Raw genomic sequence first — 20,351 nt, forward strand, 5'->3', positions numbered from 1 at the left:
AACTAAAAATCAAATCGAATTGAGATTTTCCAAAAAGTTGACCAATACATTGGCGGAAATTTCGTTCGCTTGAAGTTTGTCGTAGCTCAAACTTCCTCGCTCACGAATAAAACTCAAAAAGAAATTTGTTAATTAGTTGATAAACGGATTACTTACGGCGAGTGGAATCTGAAACAACATGGTTTTTTCAATTTAAAAAAGTCAGTTTTTATTTATTTACTGGAAAATTTGCAGCCCGAGAGAAAAACTGTGAATGGAGACTCAGGTTCCTTTTTTAAGAGGTATCTAACTATATTTTTGGTTTTTTCAAATTTAGAATTTCACTTTTGATACCTGACGTCACAGCCTGGACAATACTTTTACTCGTTCTCGAGCGCCTGTCGCCTTCTTGTCCAGAACTTCTCAATTATTATTTTTTGACTTGAACAGGTGCCGGCTTTGACTTGAAGTTTCCCATGTAAAATGCATGGGAAAAATCACTTTTTTGAGTTTCTGGAATCATTTTTTAGGGTTTGAAAAAATGTTAGGGAAAGTATAGGGGCTTGTACAGAATTATGCAATGAAGAATTTCATGTTTCAGACATATGGGTTTGACACCCCTAACACACCCCCACGGGCACCTGAAAACTACCCTTAAACAAAGAATGTCAATTCTTCATGAAATAATTTTTTTATTCGTTTTTTTCCCTAAAAATTATTGTTATTGGTCTAGTGGAATATTTATTAACATTAGTTCAGTCATTTTTAATTATTTAAAGAAATTGAATTTGTTTAAATATTTAAGTTTCGAATTTTTTTAATAAAAAATATTAATGAGGGTCTAGTGGAATATTGATTTTGTTGGAATATTGAATATTGGTTCAAATTCCATTGGGTTCAAAAGTTTTTTTGTAATAATAATTTTTATTTAAATTTTTTTTTAAACTAATCATTTAAACTAATTCCATTTGTTTAAGCAATTGAAAATTTATGAACAAATATTAATTAATATTCCACTGGACTAATAGTAATAATTTTTAGGAGACCAATATTTATAATTTTAAGTAAAAAAAATGTGAATACAGTTAGGGGTGTCAAACCCACATATCTGATACATGAAATTCTTCATTGGATAATACTCTACAAGCCCCTATACTTTCCTGTCACATTTTTTCAAACCCAAAAAAATTATTCTAAAAACTCAAAAAAGTGATTTTTCCCATGAATTTCTTTTTTCGGATTTGGAAAAAAATGAGAGGGATCGTTGCCTTCTAGCATGCGAAAAATTTTATCATGCATTTTTGGACCACCCTATAGAACATTGTGCGTCCGATGCGCGCACTTATTGCCTTTTCTTTAGAAAAAACAAACTTGGAATAAAGTTTTATGTAAACTTTCCAACTAAAGGGATGATTTTTCAACCAAGAAAATTAGTTTTCAATGAAGAAGATTAATTTTCTATAACAAAAAATGAATTTTCAAGAAGATACGTAAATTTATAACCAAGATTCAACTAAGATTTTAATTTTCTAGCAAAAAAGATGAATTTTCGAAAAAATAGATACATTTTTAACAAAACAGTTTTATGTTCAGCCAAGATGATTAATTTTCTACCACAAAAGATGAATTTTCAACAAAAAACATAAATTTATAACGAAATAGGTGAATTTTCAAACAATATTAATTTTCTACCAAAAAAGAATAATTTTGAACCAATATGATTAATTGTATAATGATTTCAAATCAAATAAATCCTTTCTTCAACCGAAAATATTTATGAATGCTAAATCATTTTCTACCAGAAAAGAATAATTTTCAAGAAAATATATAAATTTATAACCAAATAGTTGAATTTTAAACCAAGAAGATTTATTTTCATCGAATGAAGATGAATTTTTTCACAAGAAGATTAATTTTATACTAAAAAGATTCATTTTCAACAAAATATATAGATTTTTACCCAAATAGTTGAATTTTCAACAAAAGACATAAATTAGTAACCAAATAATTGGATTTTAAACCAAGAAGATTTATTTTCTACAAGACGAATTTTCAACAAAATACATATATTTTTTGTCAAAATAGTTGAGTTTCCAACCAAAATAATAAATTCTCTACTACAATAGATTAATTTTCAACAAAAGACATAAATTTATAGCCGAATAATTGATTTTTAATCAAAGAAGGTTTATTTTCAACGAAAAAAAGATGAATTTTCAAACAAAAAGATTAATTTACTATAAAAAAAATTCAACAAATTATATACATTTTTAACAAAATACTTAAATTTTCAACCAAGATGATTCATTTTCTACGGGAAAAAATGCATTTTCATCGAACGACATACATTTTTAACAAAAAAGTTGAATTTTCAACCAAGAAGATGATTTTTTTACGGCAAAAGATGAATTTTTAACAAAATACATAAATTTATAACGAAATAGTTGAATTTTAAAGCAAGAAGATTTATTTTCAAAGAAACAAGATGAATTTTCAAACAAAAAGATTAATTTACTATAAAAAAAATTCAACAAATTATATACATTTTTAACAAAATAATTAAATTTTCTACCAAGAGGATTAATTTTCTACGACAAAAAATTCATTTTCATCGAACGACATACATTTTTAACAGAAAAGTTGAATTTTCAACCAATAAGATGATTTTTCTACGGCAAAAGATGAATTTTTAACAAAATACATAAATTTATAACCAAATAGTTGAATTTTAAAGCAAAAATATTTATTTTCAACGAAAAAAATATGAATGTTCAAACAAGAAGATGATTTGTCTAACACGAAAGATTAATATTTAACAAAAGACATAAATTTGTAGGCAAATAGTTGAACTTTAAACCAAGACGTTTTATTTTCAACGAAAAAAGATGAATTTTCAAACAAGAAGATTAATTTTTAACAAAATATATAAATTTTTAATAAAATAGTTGAATTTTCAACCAAAAAAATTATTTTTCTACCACAAAATATGTATTTTTAACAAGACAGAAATTGTTAACCAAATAGCTGGATTTAAACCAAGAAGATTTATTTTCTACAAGACGAATTTTCAACAAAATACTTATATTTTTTTTTAAATAGTCGAACTTGCAACCAAGATGAATAATTTTCTACCACAATAGATGAATTTTCAACAAAAGGCGTACATTCATAACCAAATAGTTGAATTTTATAGCAAAAAAAATTATTTTCTACAAGTAAAGGCGAATTTTCAACAAAATACCTGAACTTTTAACAAAATAGTTGAATTTTCAACCAAAATAATTAATTTTCTAATAAAAAATATACATTTTTACCAATTACATGCATTTTTAAATAAATAGTTTGAACAACGTATGTGATTTGACCCCAAATTTTATTTGAATAATTTTTAGTTCATATTTTTTCTTTTCTACACATTTTTAACTAATTAGTTCAATTTTAAACCCCAAAAAAGATCAATTTTTAACAATAAATGGAACAGCTGATTTTGCAATGAGGGGAATTAATTTTCAATAAAAAAAAACGAATTTTTAACAAAAGAATGAGAATTTTCAATAAAAAATTTAATTATAATCAATTGAAATTGCAACAAAATAATTTCATTTCCAGTAAAGAAAATTGATTTTTAAGAAAAAAGAAACGAATTTCTAACTACATTCATGAATCTTTTTTCCACGAAACAAAATTGTTAAATTTTCGAGAAAAAGCTAGGAACTTTCTACAAAGCAGTTGAATTTTTAGCCTGAAAATGTGCATATTTAACATAAAAATTAATTCTTTACCGAAAAAAATTAATTTTGAACCAGACATTTGCATTTCAATAAACAAGAAAAACAAGAAGAAATTTCTAGGGAAAGAGGTGAAGTTTGAAACCAAAAAGATTTATGTTTAAGAAAAAAGTTGAATTTTTAATAACAATAAATCTATGTCAGCAAAAATTGCAATCAAATTTTTGAATTTTCGAGTCAAAAAGACGAATTTTCAAAGAAACCGTTTAATTTTCAAGCAAGAAATGTGGCTTTTTATCAATTTATTGAATTTTTAACAACACTTGATTAGAAACCAAAAAAATTGATTTTCTATCTAAAAAAATATGATTTTTTAACAAAATACGAAATTTTTCCACCAAATACTTCAATTTTCTAATAAATTGTCGAATTTTCTAGCAAAAACTACGAATTTTAAACAAAACAGTTGAATTTTTAGTCCAAAAATGTAACTTGTTAACAAAAACGTTAAAATATTCAAATTAAAGCATTAAAATTGAATTATTTTAACAAATCATAAGTAATATTTATCTTTCAGATACGAAGAGAGCGAGGTGAGCGAGAAGAAAAACGATAACACCGCACTCACAGCCTCATCAGTCCTAAAGCTGATTATAAACGCCAACAAAACAACCCATGCAACGAAGCTTTCAGCTAGACTTGTTACGTCACTCGTTTTTCTCTACTGTAAGAAAAAAAAAATATCAATCAAAGTCATTGAAATCCATACCAAAAGAGAGACGAATAATTTACACAGGTTGTCTACTCAAATCCCGGGAAAAAATCCCTGACAATTCAAGGTTTTTTCCAGGTATCTCCAGTTTTTAAAAAAATTTCGCATTTTTTAAAACAATAAACTCAGAATATTCATATACATTTTATTAGAAAATAATAATATTAATGATTTTATGTCCTATACTTAAGAATTCTAATTTTCAAGCGAAAAAGACGAATTTTCGATAAAACAGTTGAATTGCTAATCTGAGAATATGAATTTTCAACAAAAAAGTTCATTTTCAACCAATCAGTTGAATATTCAACAAAATAGTTGAATTTTTCAGTTAAAAAATTCATTCTTAACAACGAAAACTAACGAAAAACTAAGCGATAAAGGGCAATCGTTTATATTTTTACAAAACAAACAAATGTTTTAATTAAAAATTTTAAAAAACCGGTTAGACTTAAGCAACAAAAACGAACTTACTACAAAATACTTGAATCTCCAACTAAAAAAGATGAATTTTCAAACAAACATTTTAATTTTTTACCAAAAAATTGATTTTGTACCAAAATAGATGAATTTTCAACAAAATAAATACATTTTCAACCAAGAACAAATTACAAATTTTTTGAGTTTTTAACACAGTTAATTTTCGACTAAAACGGATTATTTTATCCAGACACTTGCATCTTTAATTTAAAAAGGTAAAATTTCTACAGAAAGAGATGAATTTTAAACAAAAAAAATGGTATTCAAGAAAGAAACAAATTTTAATAAAGTTGTTTATTTATCAATAAAAAAAAACGAATTTTCAACAAAATAATTAAGTTTTTAAACAAGAAATATGACATCTTAACCAAATTGTGAAATATTCCGAAAATTAAATCAATTTTGAATCAAATAATAAAATATTGAACTAAAAAAATACATTTTCTAATCGTGCCCAAAAAGATGCATTTTTAACCAAAAAGTTCAACTTTCAACAAAGTAATTTTATTTAAAAAAAAAAAAAAAAAAAGATTAATTTTGTACCGAAAAAGACGATTTTCAACTAAATACATCAATTTTCAATAAAATAGTTACATACTCAACTAAAAAAGATCAATTTCCAACCAAATTAGTGAATTTTCTGCTAAAATGATGACACTTCAACGGAAATATTTGAATTTAAAAAAATATATATAAATGTTCAACTAATATTATGCGTCTGATATTTCAACAAAATACATGAACTACCAAATAAAATCATGGAACATTCAACTTAAATAGTTATATTTTCAATTAAAAAAAAATTAATTTTCAAACAAAAAATCAAATTTTCAACTAGTATTGATTTGAAACCAAAAATATGAATTTTTATCAAAGGATTATAAATTTCAAGATAAATTGTTAACAAAAAATTACATATCTAAATTTTCAGTTAAAAAAATTAATGTTCTACCAAAGAGATAAATTTGAAACTAAAATAATTTAATATTCAATTGGGATAGTTTCCTACATTTTCAGTTTTAAAAAAATGTCAACCAATTTAACAATTTTCAACTATAATGGTCAATCTTTAACTGGAATAGTTGAACCTCAAAGAAAAACTATAAATTTTCAACTAAAATTATGAATCCATAACTAAAATAATTGAATTTTCTCCCAAAAAGATCATTTTTAACAAAGAAAATTAATTTCTACCAAAAAAGACAAATTTTCAAATAAAAAAGATTCTTTTTCAACCAAAAATTCAATAGGAAATTCTTGCAGTTGAAAAAATTTAATGTTCAAATGAAGAAATTATTTTTTAACTTAAGTGATGGAATATTTAACTGGATTAGTCATTTTCACAGTTAAAAAAAAATAATTTTTGACGACAAAAAAACAAATTCTCAGTAAAAAAAATCATTTTCAGTCAAAGAAAATACTAATTTTCATCAAAATTTCTCATTTTTCAATTAAAGAGATGAATTTTCAATTAAAATGATGAATCTTCTAGAATAAAAGATGAATTCTGACAAACATTTTCAACAAAATACTTGAATTTTAAACCAAAATCGATTAATTTTTAAACGATTTTAAACGATTTTAAACTTTGAACCAAGTAATTTTATTTTTAACCAAACTGATGAATTTTCAACTAAAATGGTAAATAATATAATGAAATACTGGAACTTTTAACCAAAAAGATGAAATTCTAAAGAAAAAGAATAATTTTATACCAAAAAAGATCATTTTTTAAACAAATGCATTAATTTTTAAGGAAATAGATAAATGTTCACCTAAAAAATATCAAATTTTCTACGAAACTGATAATTTTCAACTTAAACTGTTAATTTAAAACTGAAATAGTTTAATTTTAAAACTAAAGGTATGCAATTTTAACTAAATTGATGAATCTTTAACTGATATAGTTGAATTTTCAAGCAAATAGATTAATTTTTACCAAAAAAGACAAATTTACAACAAAATACATGAATTTTTAACTAAAAATCACTTGTCAACCCAAAAATCAAATAATAAATTTTTCCGTTGAAAAAATTAATATGATGAATTTTTAAGTAAAATAAATAATCTTCAACTGCAATAGTTGAACTTTAAACCAAAAAGATAAATTTTTAACTAAAATTATTAATCTTTATGTATAATAATTGAATTTTCAACAAAAGGACGAATTGCAGACTAAAAATATTGAATATTTAACTGAAAATTACATTTCAGTTAAAAAAATTTTTTTCCAACCCAAAGAAAAATCTTATTTTCAACAAAATAGTTAAAGTTTTAACCGGAATGGTTAACTTCTCAATAAAAAAAATTAATTTTCAGTCATGCAAAAACGAATTTTCTACAAAACAGTGTATTTTTCAACAAAAGAGATGAATTTTCAAGCCTAATAAAACGTATTTCCAACTAAATAGTAACATTTTCAACCAAGAAAGATGAAGTCTAACTAGTTATATTTAAACTTCGAAAACTTATTTTAAATCAAAAAGATTTGAATGTATTTAAAAATGATTTTTTAACAAAGTAGTTCAATCCTCAACCAAAATAAATTAATTTTCAGCCAAAAATTTACATTTTTAGCCATAAGATTTAAATTTTTAACACAGAGACGAATTTTCCACTAAATAGTTTCTACCAATATGATCAATTTTCTAACAAAAAATTTGCCCGCGTCACGGGCATAACCTCGTCATGCGCTGCACGCGCGGCTCGCAAGTTTGAGCGCGCCTAGGGCGCGCGACTGTTGGTTCTCGCGCTTCGCGCTCGATAATGTATTTACCTCGCACCACGCGTTCGATCTTTATTCATAGACTTTTTAAAAGTAAAAGTGAAAGCATCGGCAACAGTAATTTGGTGATTGCGAATTCTCTTTTGTTAAAGCTCATTTGGCTGTAACGAACACATTCTCATCACATATCTCGTGCTTCGCACTTGAATTTGTCCCTCAAATCGTATATTATTTCCATAAATGTATATTATTACAATTCATAACATGCATTGATATTAAAACAAACGTAGTTTCATTATCCCGTTTAATAAAAAATGCGCATTCTTTGAAAAAAATGTTATTGTTAAACATTTTATTGCATTTTTGGTCGTATATTTTTTGGGGGGTTAAATTTTCGTTAATTCATCTTTTTTCGTATTCTGCATAGTTTGACCATAAAATAGAATTTTTTGATTTTTCATTATTTTTTTGGGAATCAAAATTTGAATTTTGGATTTTCTAAGAAAATCCAAAAATTTGTCATGACAATTTTATAGGGATTTTAAAAAGCAATGTTTTTCTTCTCTTCACATTTTTTCATATCTTGCGTCGTTTGGGTTAAAATTTTGAATTTCGGTTGTTTCACAAAATTTTGAAAATGCTATAACTCTGAGAATTTTTATTTAATCGAAAAAAGTCATTAGAATAAATTGTTTATCCATTTAAATACTATAAATGTGCGTACATAGAATTTTCAAATTCAGAAAAAAGTGGCCTTAGAAATTTTCAAAATGCGCTCACTTTTTTAATTTTCATGAAAAATGGCTGGTTAACGAACTCGTCCTTTCTTTTAGGACCTTAAAAAAGTTTGCCGAAGATGGATTTGATCTGTTCATTTTTTCGAAAGTTATCGTGTTTACGGACGGCCGGACAGCCAAACAGACAGACAGACGCCATCGTAAAAACCTTATTTTCGGATTCAGGTGGTCTCGAAGCGTGGAGATCCGTTAAAAAACTGTGATGTGAAATTTCCGACAATTCGAATACTTTCTCAATCATAAATTATGATAATGTAATAATGAAAAATCCAAAAATTCTATTTTTTGGTCAAACTATGCAAGATACGAAAAAATGAATAAGCTAACATTGCGGGCCCTGGAGTTTTTGTTTTTAGTCGTAAAAAACATTAAAAATAAAAAAATTTAATTTTTTTGAACTAACGACACAAGCTACGAAAAAAATGAGACAAAACTTGTTTATCAAAAAAAGATCCAAAAATTGTAATAGGATACGTAGTTTTTTCTTTAGTCGTAAAAAATAACATTCAAAATAAAAATATGCAAATGCGTAGTAGTTTTTCTTTAAGCGTAAAAAACAAGATTAAAAATTAAAAAAATTATAAAAACAAGGAAATAAGAGTTAGTATGATTCAATGTTTATGCATATTATGAATTGTAATGATATAAATTTATTTAAATAATACATGTTTCAACGCAGCTTAGAATACAATTTAAAGCAAAATAAGGAACAAATATTATAATAATTACGATAAATACAATTTGTGCTTTATTTTGCAATATCTGAATATGCAATTCCAGATAGAGATACATGAAAAATGTAAAAAAATTTTACATTTTGCACAACATCGAGTGCGAAGCACGAGATACGTGATGAGAATGTGTTCGATAAGCTTTAAAGAGCTTTAACAACAGAGAGTTCACAATCACAAAATTACAGTTTCCGGTCCGTTGACCTTTGATTTAAAAAGGTCTGTGCACGAATGCGGTAGAAATGAAAAGACCGAGCGCGGAGTGCAATTGCTATCAGTTGCGCGCCGTAGGTGCGCTCAAACTCTCGAATTAGGCTCATTTAACAAAAGAGAATTCACAATCACAAAATTACAGTGGTGGATGTTTTCAGTCTTAATTTTAAAAGGTTGGCCCAAGAATGTGCGAAAATATAAATACCGAGCGCGTAGCGCAAGATAAATACATAATCGAGTACGAAGCGCGAGAACCAACAGTCGCGCGCCCTGGGTCCGCTCAAACTTGCGAGCGAAGCGAACCGCGCGCGTAGCGCGCGACGACAATCTACCCGCTTTGCGGGCAGATTTTTTTTACTGTTAATAATGTTTTTCATGATTAAAGCCAAAATTACACAACATATCAAAAAGTGGTTGATAACAAATTTGTAGATCTTTTTCAAATGCACAATTTTCGTGTCCTCATCTTTTACCGTATTTTGCCTAGTTTGGCCGAAAAATGTAATTTTTGGATTTTTCATTATTTTGTACGCTGCCAAATTTGAATTTTGGATTTTTCGAGAAAATTCAAAAAGTTTTTATGATAATCTTGTAGGGCATTTAAAAAGCAACATTTTTCTTCCCTTGACTTTTTTTCATATCGTGCGTTATTTGGCTTAAAATGTTTATTTTCGCGTTTTTTTTGGAATTTTGTAAATGCTATAACTCTGGTAATTTTTCATTTTATAAAAAAAGTCATTAGGATAAATTGTTCGAATTTTTGAATACTATGAATAATCGTAGAGAGAATTTTTGAATTTCGAAAAAAGTTGTCTGAAAAATATTCAAAACGTGCCCACTTTTTGAATTTTTATCCAAAATGGGTGGCTAACGAACTTGACCTTTAGTTTCGCACACTAAAAGAGTTAAATTTTCAGTTAAAACAAAATAGTTAAAGACAGTGACATAAAGGTACTTTTACAAGTAAGAAATCAGTGTTATTCCATTTTAAATTGTAAATAAAAAAAAATTAAGCACGCAATAATTCCACAATAATTAATAAAAATTCCCTGAAAATTCCAGATTTTCCAGGTTTTCCAAGTGAGGTAGACACCCTGTCCATGCCAAAAGAAAAATAAATAATTTACACTACAACTCACAATATTTTTATTTCTAGTCATCCTCTGTGTCTGCTTCACATCCTTGGTCGCCAGATTCACACACGACATTAACAATCTCGAAATGTGGATCATTGTCCCAATGATTTTTCTGATAATTTCTCTAGTCACTGTACTTTTTTGCATATATCTGCAACCAGTTTCTGGAACAAGACTCACATTTTCTGTAAGTAATTAATCAGAATTTATTCATTAATTAAAAAGAATTTTTTTAGTTTTATAAAATATTTTAGGTTCCTCTCGTGCCATTTTTACCAGCTCTCAGTATTTTAATCAACGTTTACTTGATGATGATGCTGGACATAATGACGTGGGTGCGTTTCGGCGTCTGGATGATAGTTGGTAAGTAAAATTTGTAATTTATTAAATTACCTAACTGATTATAGGCCCTCTCTAAGACTCTCCTTCCCCCTCTTACTCAGTGTGGCCGTTTTAATCGACGAAATAAATTTCCTGTCTTTTCCCGGTTTGCAAACATTTTTCACGGTGAATGAAATTTAAAAAATGGAACTCTAAAGCTAAGAAATGTTCCACTTGAAGTAATAAAAACTGAGCTGCAAATGAAAGTACTCAAAGTGGAACTGTTAAATTTTGAACTTTTAAAATTGAAATTTAAGTTTTTAATTTTAAAATTTTGTACTCAAATGCTCAATAATTTACGTTTATAAAATTAAAGGAACTAACATATTTCAATATAAAAAAATATAAATCCAACTTATCATTTTCAATGCTCTAAATTAAAAAATCAATCAATAAACTTCAAAGTTTTCAAAATTATATAATTTTTGAAAATTTTAAGCTAGAAACATTAAATATTGAAAAATTGCAAAATTTTTAATTGAACACTTCTTACATTAGAATTTCAATTATTTTCTTTTCAAATAGTTTAAGCATCCTTGGAAAGCTTCCAAATTTTATTTCAAAATCTTGCGAAATCTAGGTGTTATTTTAAATTTGTTTTAAATTTAAAATTGTTTTGGAATTTTTTTCAGAACTTCTAAATATGTCAAAATTAATTGAAGTTTGTCTACAATTTTCAGAAAATCCTGCAAATTTAGAAAATTTATTTACAACTGGGTATGTATAAGTAACAATTAAACATTTATTATTTCTAAGCAAAATTTTAGTAATTTTAAAAGATATGTAGAAGTTTTGAAAAGATTCAAACTTAATGTAAAACTTGAAATGATAGCCTAATATAAAACAAAATGTAGATTTTCGCAGGTTTTAAACAAAAAAAATATATTCTTTTCAAGAATTGTGAAAGGCTTCAAAAGAATATAAACATTTTCTTAAGACTCATAGGAAAATGAAAAATTATTTTAAGAGAATATTTAAAAAGTTTTTCAAAGATTTAAACAAAATTTTCAAATAATATTCTAGAATATTTTTAAAAAAATTTCTAAAATTTGCATAATTTTTAATCTTTTTAAAACTCCTAAATATCTCCTAAAATTACTCAAATTTTTTATATGAATGTTCATTTGTAAATTATACATCAAAATTTAAAAATTCTACTTACAAATTAAGCATTTTTCAAATACAACAATTTAACGTTCAAAGTTTAAAGACTCTTCGAAATTTTAACGATTCCAGGCTTTCTATGTCAAAAAATTTAGTCAAAGATTCTTTACTTGTAAATATTTAGTTTCAATTTACTTGTCTTAAATAAAAATACAAATACTGCTAAATATTCAATAATTAATCTTTTTTTTTAATTAAAAATTTCAAATTGAATGGGTTAAAAATTGAATATTTTAGACTGAAACAATGTTTTAAATTAAATAAAATCCTTTAATTAAGAATATATTATTAGGAAGTTATTTTTAAGTTGAAAATAGTTTATTAACTTTCAGTCACACGTTCACATTTGTGTAATGATTAAGCCTTTCAAATTGAAACCGTTTAAGTTTTAATGTTAAAATCTGAAAATTCTTAAATTTTAAACTGATTTAAAATGACTTTGTCAATTCGTTTTTTTTCTCACTTTTTATTATTTAAAGTACAGATAAATTACAAAAAATTTATTTATTTTTTTAATTAAAAATGTTTTTTAGCAAAAATTTCCAACATCAAACGCTTTTATTTTTTATTTGTTCAAGTCATTAAGAAAGCATTTAAAAATTCTTTTAATTAAAAATGTAAACTTAAAAATAAAAATTTTTAATGGACAATTTGTAATGTAAAAAAAATTTGAATTCCGTATTGTAAGCTAAATAATAGTATAATTAAAAAAACATAAAAATTCAACTCATTACTTAAAAACTGTTGAAATCGAACCTGGACAGATTTTTCTTCTACAAATTTGTAAAATTCCTGGTCAAAAAAAAATTAAATGTCATTTCCCGGTTTTTTCCGGTCCAGCGGCCACCCGGTTACTGTACGTAATTTTTGGTTTCCAGAAATGTTTTTCTAGTTATTGCTAGTAGAATTATTGTTTAAATTATTTGAAAATTCTTTTTTTTTCATTAAAAATTTACCTATACCTGTTGAAGATTCATAATTTTATTTAAAAATTCATCATTTTAGTGGAAAATTGAACTATTTTGTTGAAAACTTCTTTTTTTTGTAACATTTTTTTTAACTGAACGTAAAATTATTATATTTTTGGTACAAAATCGATATTTTATAGAGATGAATTGAAGTATTTTCTTCAAAATTTATTTTGTAATGTTTTTCTCTGTTGTATTATAGAATATTTAGAATGAACGTCTTAAATAAAAAGAAATGTTTGCGTTTTGCGCAAAATATAAATGTCACTTTGAATTGACCGGGAAATTAACATTCAAATACCTGCATTTTAATCTTGTAATATGTTTAACATAGTATCTTTCATTAAAGGAATAAAACTATATTTTTCAGGAATAAATTGAAAATTTGCAAATTTATTAATTTATTTTAAACAAAAAATGTATCACCTACTATAAAAGATGACTTTTTAACAAAATGCTTGAATTTCCAACAAAATAATTAAATCTTTAACATAATAGTTGCAATTTCAACATAGAAATATAAATTTCCAACAAAAATGTAGCATTGTTAAACAAATAAAGATTTTTCACTCAAGAAAGAAATAAAAATTAATCTAAATTGTTAAATCTTTAAGACAAAAGACGAATTTTCTCTACAAAAATTAAATTTTTTAACAAAAACCAGGACTTTGCAGCAAAAAATTAATTTTCCATGAAACTGATACATTTTTACTCAACAAAAATGAAATTTCAAAGAGAGAAATTTATTTTTTACCGAAAAAGGAGAATATTTAACAAAATTTATCATCTTAAAATACTGGAAAAGTTACATTTTCAATTACAAAATTAATTTTAAACAAAAAAAAAAAGATTTTCCCGTAAACAGTTAATTTTTCAAACAAGTTATAAGTCTTCAATAGAAAAAATAAATGTTTAACAATTTTGTTGAACTTTTACCCAAGTACTTGCATTTTTAATTAAAAATGATTAATTTTCAACAAAATATTCCAAATTTCAACTAAAGAGATGAATTTTCAACTCAAAATATAAATTTTTTATAAAAAAATGATTTTTTAACAAAGTGATTCAATAAAATCTTTTTAAAAAATCGCTGAATACTCAAGCAAAAAAGACTTTTTAATAAAGTTTTTAACTGTTAAAAACTTTTTAACTTTTTAATTAAATTTCTCTGAAAATACGCAAATTTTTACTAAAAAAACAGTTTTCATAAAAAATAGTTTAATTTGCAGAAAAATCATTTTTCTTTTCATCCAAAAAAGATTCCAGTTAATTTTTTAAGATCAAAATATTATTTTTTAACCAAAAATAATTTTTAACGAAAAAATTGAATTTTCAATTTAAAAAGACGAATATTTTCAACCAAAAAGGATAAATTTATAACAAAATAAATAAATTCTCTACGAAATAGTTGTATTTTTATCCAAGAAAGATGAAACATGAAAATTCTCTTAAACCAAATTAAATTTTAATTACAAATTTTTTTTAAATAGTCTAAATTCTACCCAGAAAAATTTCAGTTTTCTTTTCAACACTAAAGTATTAAATTTAAACACCAAAGTATTAAATTTAAACGAAAACTGAATTTTCTACGAAATAGTTAAATTTTGAACAAAACAACTGACATTTCTTGTAAAACAGATAAATAAAAAAAATTTAATAGTTAGATTTTTATCCAAAGTAGATTTCAGTTTTTAACAAGATTGTTCGTTTTTCGACCAAACAGTTGCATTTTTGTTCAAAAAAATAAACATTTTACTGAAACAGGTGAATTTTTAAATTAAAAAGACAAATTTAAAAAAAAAACTTGAATTTTCATTCCAAAAGATTGCTATCCAAAAAAGATGCAATATTTATACTAAAAACTATGAACTTGCAAATCAAAGACAATATTTTTTAAAAACTAGTGTTAATTCGAAAAATAATTGCTTAGTTTAATTTGTATTCAAAAAAAGATATCTTTTTAGGAAAATCGTTAAATTTTCAACCTAATAATAAAATTCACAACTAAAAAGATAATATTCTTGAGAAAGTTTTTGCAAACTTACAAACATTACGTACATGCGTGGAGGACCCCCCCCCCTCTGTCTTAAAAATTCGTAACAAAATATCTCCCCCTCCCCCCCTTGATCTGTTACATAATTTAAGTATGGTCCCTAGAATAATTATACAAATTAAAAAAGTGTTAAGTATCCGGTAATTCCACATCTATTCTCAAATATTTTTAAATAATAATAAAAATTGCAATATTAAACCGATTACTTTGGACAAATAATTTTTGAAAAATTTAACTAGTTAACGCTCGACTCATGGGTGGTGGCGGTCCCGGTTCAAATCCTAGCTGAGGCCAATTTTTTTATTTTCCTTCAATTAGTATTTGTCCTAAGTAATCGGGTTAACATTGAAATTTCTATTAACCCTTTGCGGCAAAATTTTTGTGCGAAGGGTCTAAATTTTTAAAATAATTTGTTAATATTTATAAACAAAGATGAAAAAAGCCTTTTTTGTTGAAAAAATTTATTATTGAAAAAACTTTGCATTATATCCTTATGAAAATGGGTGCTTAAGGGTTTTTGGGGTCTATAAATACGAATCTGGACTCAGATTTTGAAAATTAAAAATGGCGTATGCAATATAGCTGCCGAAATTGGGAATATTTTTGGATTTTATCTGAAAATTGGTATACAAGGGTTTTTGGGGTCAGTGATCACGAAAATTAAGTCAGATTTAAAAAATTTTTAATAGTGGATCCAAGATGGCGCCCGAAACTTGGAATATTTTTGGATTTTTTTCTGAAAATTGGTATACAGAGGTTTTCGGGGTCGCTGATCACGAATCTGAAATTAGACTTTGAAAATCCCAAATGACGGATACAATATGGCGGTCAAAATAATAAAGTTTTCTGGATTTTTTTAAAAATTAGTGTACAAGGATTGTTGGAGTCACTGATCGCGAATCTGAATTTAGATTTTGAAAATTCAGAAAATTGGTACTAGTCCATGTTTTAGGTGAGTAGGTGTATATTTTTTCAAACCTTAATATTCTAAATATTTGTCACTTTGAATACAGATTCAAGATCAACGTCCCCCTGTCTGTGGCAACCTTCAAAAAACAATTTTGGATCCACCATTTTGAATTTTCTAAATCTGAGTTCAGATTCGTGATCAGTGATCCCAAAAACCCCCGTATACCAATTTTCAGAAAAAAATAAAAAATATGCCAAACGTTAGCCGCCATATTGGACCCGCCATTTTGAATTATCAAAATCTGAGTTCAGGTTCGTAATCAGCGACCCCAAAAATTCCTATGTACCAATTTTCATGAAAACTCGTTTCCCTGAAAAATGTATGCCGGAAAGGGTAATTAAAAACTTTTAAACTCAGAAGTTAACATAAATAAATAATAACATATTAATAACAATTTACATTTTAAAATTGACATTATTACAGGTCTTCTCATTTATTTCTTCTACGGAGTCAGGCATAGCGACATTTCTGTAAGAAAAATTTCAATGAAATCTATTCGCTTGGATGGAAGAAAAAACGTAGACTCACCTAAGTTTACGTGACCAGCACCACCTCTATTTTCTCACGAATCACCGAACTTTTCGGAGATTTATAAACACATGACTGTCGGATATATATTTAAAAACTGTGATCCAAGATCAGTTATGGTATAGAGTATATCAAAATCGACTAGTGAAAACGATTTTTACTTAAATAATTTTTTAAGCTACTGTTAAATTCCAAGTGGCCGTCTATAAACTACGTTATCAATTTATTAGGGGGGGGGGGGGGGGGGGGGGGGGGGGGGTGAAGTAACATTACGAACATAGATCAAATTTAAATTCCTGATGAAATTTTTGACAGAAATTTGCGAATTTCGCAAAGTTTTGGTTGAAAAATCATCTTTTTTTGATTAAAAATGAAAATTTTTGGTTGTTAATTAATCGGTTTTAGTTAAGGATTCTACTATTTAGATAAGAATTCCATTATTTTGTTGTTGAAAAATCAACTACTTCGTTTTGCGTTCGATTAGTTTTTAGAAAATTAACTTTTTTTTGTTGTGAAAGATTCAAAATTTTAGTTGAAAATTTATTTTATTTGTATAAAAATCGTCTTTTTGGCTTGAAAATTAAACAAATTTGGTAGAAAATTAAGCTACTAAACTAATTAACTTTTTCGATAAAAATTTATATTTTTATTTGAAAATTGAACTGTTTGGTTAAACTATTACTATTCAAATTTTTGTAGATAATTCGTCTTTTTGATAAAACATTAATCTTCTTGGTGAAAATTAATCTTTTTGGTAAAAAAATGTAACTAATTGGTTAAAAAATCCGTTTTTTTTAATTAGTTTTTTTTTGTTAAAAATTCATTTTTTAAACTGAAAATTTGACTATTACATTTTTGGTTAGAAATTTATTCTTTAGAAGTTGAACATTCAATTTTCGTGTAGAATATTCATGAATTTTGTTGAAAATATGCCTTTTTGATTAGAAAATTAATCTTTTATGTTTAAAATTCAGTATTTCTATTGAGAATTCGAGAATTCGTTTTTTGTTGAAAATTGTTTTTATTTTTTGTTGAAAATTAATTTTTTTAGTGAAAAATTGACGAATTATATTCCTAGTTCAAAAAGTTTTTTTTTTAAGTTGGAAATCCATATTTTTTTTATGATAATTGAACCATTTGGTTAAACTACTTTAATTAAAATTTAATGATGTTTGTTTAAAAATTCATCTTTTTATGTGGAAACACAGTTCTTTTTACATTAAAACTTAATTTTTTATCTAAATATTTAACTATTTCAGTTTAGGTCAACAATTTTTTCTTTATAAGTTGAAAATCCAACTTTTGGGTAGAAAATTTATATATTTTGTGAAAAATATATATTTTAAGTTAGAAAATTAAACTTTTTTTATGAAAATTCATGTTTTTTATTGAGGAATTCAAAATTAAAATTTTTTGCTTAAATTTAACTGATTGAAAATTCGTTTTTTTTCGTTTGTTGAAAATTAATCTTTTGTACTGAATATTGGAAGATTCCATTCTTAGTTAAAAAAATTTTTTTTTTGTTTAAACAAAATATATATTTTTTTTAAGTTTAGAAATCAATCATTACGTTTAAAATTCACCTGGCTTGACTGAAACTTCATCTTTTTGTGATAAAATTTATCTTTTAGGGTAGAAAAATCATGTTACATGATTAAAAATTAACTTTTTTTGTTTCAAAATCAAAATTTTGTGTTAAAATTCAACCATTTCTGGTAGAATTTTAATATTTTTTGTTTGAAAATTCGACCATTTAGTTTTAAATGCACTTTTAGTGATTGAATATTCAACTAATTTAATTTCATCCTTTTTAGTTTTAAGAAAAATTCGTCTTTTAGATTAAAAATTAATCTTTATAGGTTAAAAATGAACATTGTTGTTGAAAATGTAACTGTCCTGAAAAAATGTGTGTGTTTTTTTTTTAATTAATCTGTAGAAAATCTTTTTCGATTAAAAATGCAAGTAGTTTGCTGACGGCCCCTAAGTATTTTTCTTTTGGAACGTCTTACAAGCACAAGAACCTGAAAGTTGTATTTTTTGTTATTTTATAAAATAAGCAGTTAATCAATAATATTCATGCAAATATTTTCAAAACTCATTTCACAATTTTACGAAATAAATCACGAAACTCTTTTTTCGATTCAACATCTATTCTCAAATAAATATATACATAATACTTTTACAGACCTTGTGAAATTTATCAAGAGGGCTTCCATCAAAGAAATATTTTAATTTTTTTTTCAAGACCGATCTAAGATCATTGATAGCTTAATTTTTTTAAAAATCTGAAGAAAACTCAACCTCTGATAAAATATAAACATTTTGGTTCATTGCGATAAAGGCTTAAAAGAAGAAATAGTACAGGTGATTTCTTTTATAAATACTTACATAATATTTTCTGAATTACAGTTTAGAAAAAAGGACTGTAATCAGAGAATTTATCCGTTCTCCCTTAGTATAAGAGTATTTTCCTATATTAACAATCTTATATTTAAATGTCAGCGTATTAAAAATGTATTAAAAATACAAAACTTATTCTGTCCTCACTCGAATTGTAATCTTCACATTTCGAAAATACTTTTAAGATCTTCGAGACTGAGTTTGTTCGAAGTCCTCCTGTGACCAGTGAAGATATCTTCAGCAAGATTTAGCTTCTTTTCCTGCAATTGTCTGACCCTTTGTTCGATTGTTTCGTTGCACATAAACCTAGCAAAAAAAAAATGTATTTCGCCTAATCCCATTTTCCTACTGATTAAAAACGCAATTCCATTTGAAGTAATAAAAACTAAACTATAAATTAAAGCACACAAATTAGAAGTTTTGAATTTTAAATTCTTAAAATTGAAATATAAAAGTTTTTTTAAATAGAAAATGTTGTATTCAAATGCACAGTAAAAATAAAAACGTATAAAATGATAGGTACTAACACTATTCAATTGAACAATTTTACATTAAATGCAGATAAACTGCAAAATTTAGAATTTTTAACTTTGATTAATCATGTGGAGTTCAAAGATATAGATTCAATTCTAAAAATATAAATCTACATTGTGATTTTCAATATTCAATAATTTCGGGTTGAAAATTGAACTGTTTTGTAGAAAATTCGTCTTTTTGGCTTGAAAATTCAACAATTTGGTAGAAAAATAAAATTCTAATTAACTTTTTGATTAAAAATTCATATGTCCGGGTTGAGAATTGAACTGTTTTGTAGAAAATTCGTCTTTTTGGCTTGAAAATGCAACATTATGGTAGAAAAATAAAATTCTAATTAACTTTTTGGTTAGAAATTGAAATTTTTTTGTAGAAAATTCGTCTTTTTGGCTTGAAAATGCAACATTTTGGTAGAAAAATAAACTTCTAATAAACTTTTTAGTTAAAAATTCATATTTTCGGTTTGAAAATTAACTGTTTTGTAGAAAATTCGTCTTTTTGGCTTAAAAATGCAACACTTTGGTAGAAAAATAAACTTCTAATAAATTTCTAATAAACTTTTTAGTTAAAAACTCATATTTTCGGGTTGAAAATTGAACTGTTTTGTAGAAAATTCGTCTTTTTGGCTTGAAGATGCAACATTATGGTAGAAAAATAAAATTTTAATTAACTTTTTGGTTAAAAATTGAAATTTTTTGTAGAAAATTCGTCTTTTTGGCTTGAAAATGCAACACTTTGGTAGAAAAATAAACTTCTAATAAACTTTTTAGTTAAAAATTCATATTTTCGGTTTGA

The 20,351-nt window shown here is 25.3% G+C and overlaps 2 protein-coding genes across 4 annotated transcripts in view; one reads left to right on the forward strand and one right to left on the reverse strand.

Moving 5' to 3' along the window:
• Window positions 1-16,847, forward strand: part of LOC117174504 (cationic amino acid transporter 2) — a 52,055-nt gene extending 35,208 nt beyond the window's left edge. For 2 of the 3 annotated variants that reach the window (XM_033363680.1, XM_033363679.1), the window contains 4 exons: window positions 4,285-4,433; window positions 10,579-10,745; window positions 10,813-10,921; window positions 16,518-16,847. In XM_033363680.1, coding sequence (XP_033219571.1) covers window positions 4,285-4,433; window positions 10,579-10,745; window positions 10,813-10,921; window positions 16,518-16,636 — 544 coding nt within the window. In that variant the 3' untranslated portion in view covers window positions 16,637-16,847. Of the gene's footprint in view, window positions 1-4,284; window positions 4,434-10,578; window positions 10,746-10,812; window positions 10,922-11,619; window positions 11,657-16,517 lie in introns of all 3 variants that reach the window. The other variant, XM_033363682.1, reaches the window with a different exon arrangement.
• A 2,152-nt stretch (window positions 16,848-18,999) lies between these two features.
• Window positions 19,000-20,351, reverse strand: part of LOC117174589 (transcription termination factor 2) — a 52,631-nt gene continuing 51,279 nt past the window's right edge. The window contains exon 11 of the mRNA XM_033363820.1: window positions 19,000-19,328. Within this exon, the coding sequence (XP_033219711.1) occupies window positions 19,184-19,328 (145 nt within the window). The 3' untranslated portion in view covers window positions 19,000-19,183. The remainder of the gene's footprint in view (window positions 19,329-20,351) is intronic.

Source organism: Belonocnema kinseyi, chromosome 6, assembly GCF_010883055.1.
Source record: "Belonocnema kinseyi isolate 2016_QV_RU_SX_M_011 chromosome 6, B_treatae_v1, whole genome shotgun sequence".
NCBI classification, from domain to species: domain Eukaryota; kingdom Metazoa; phylum Arthropoda; class Insecta; order Hymenoptera; family Cynipidae; genus Belonocnema; species Belonocnema kinseyi.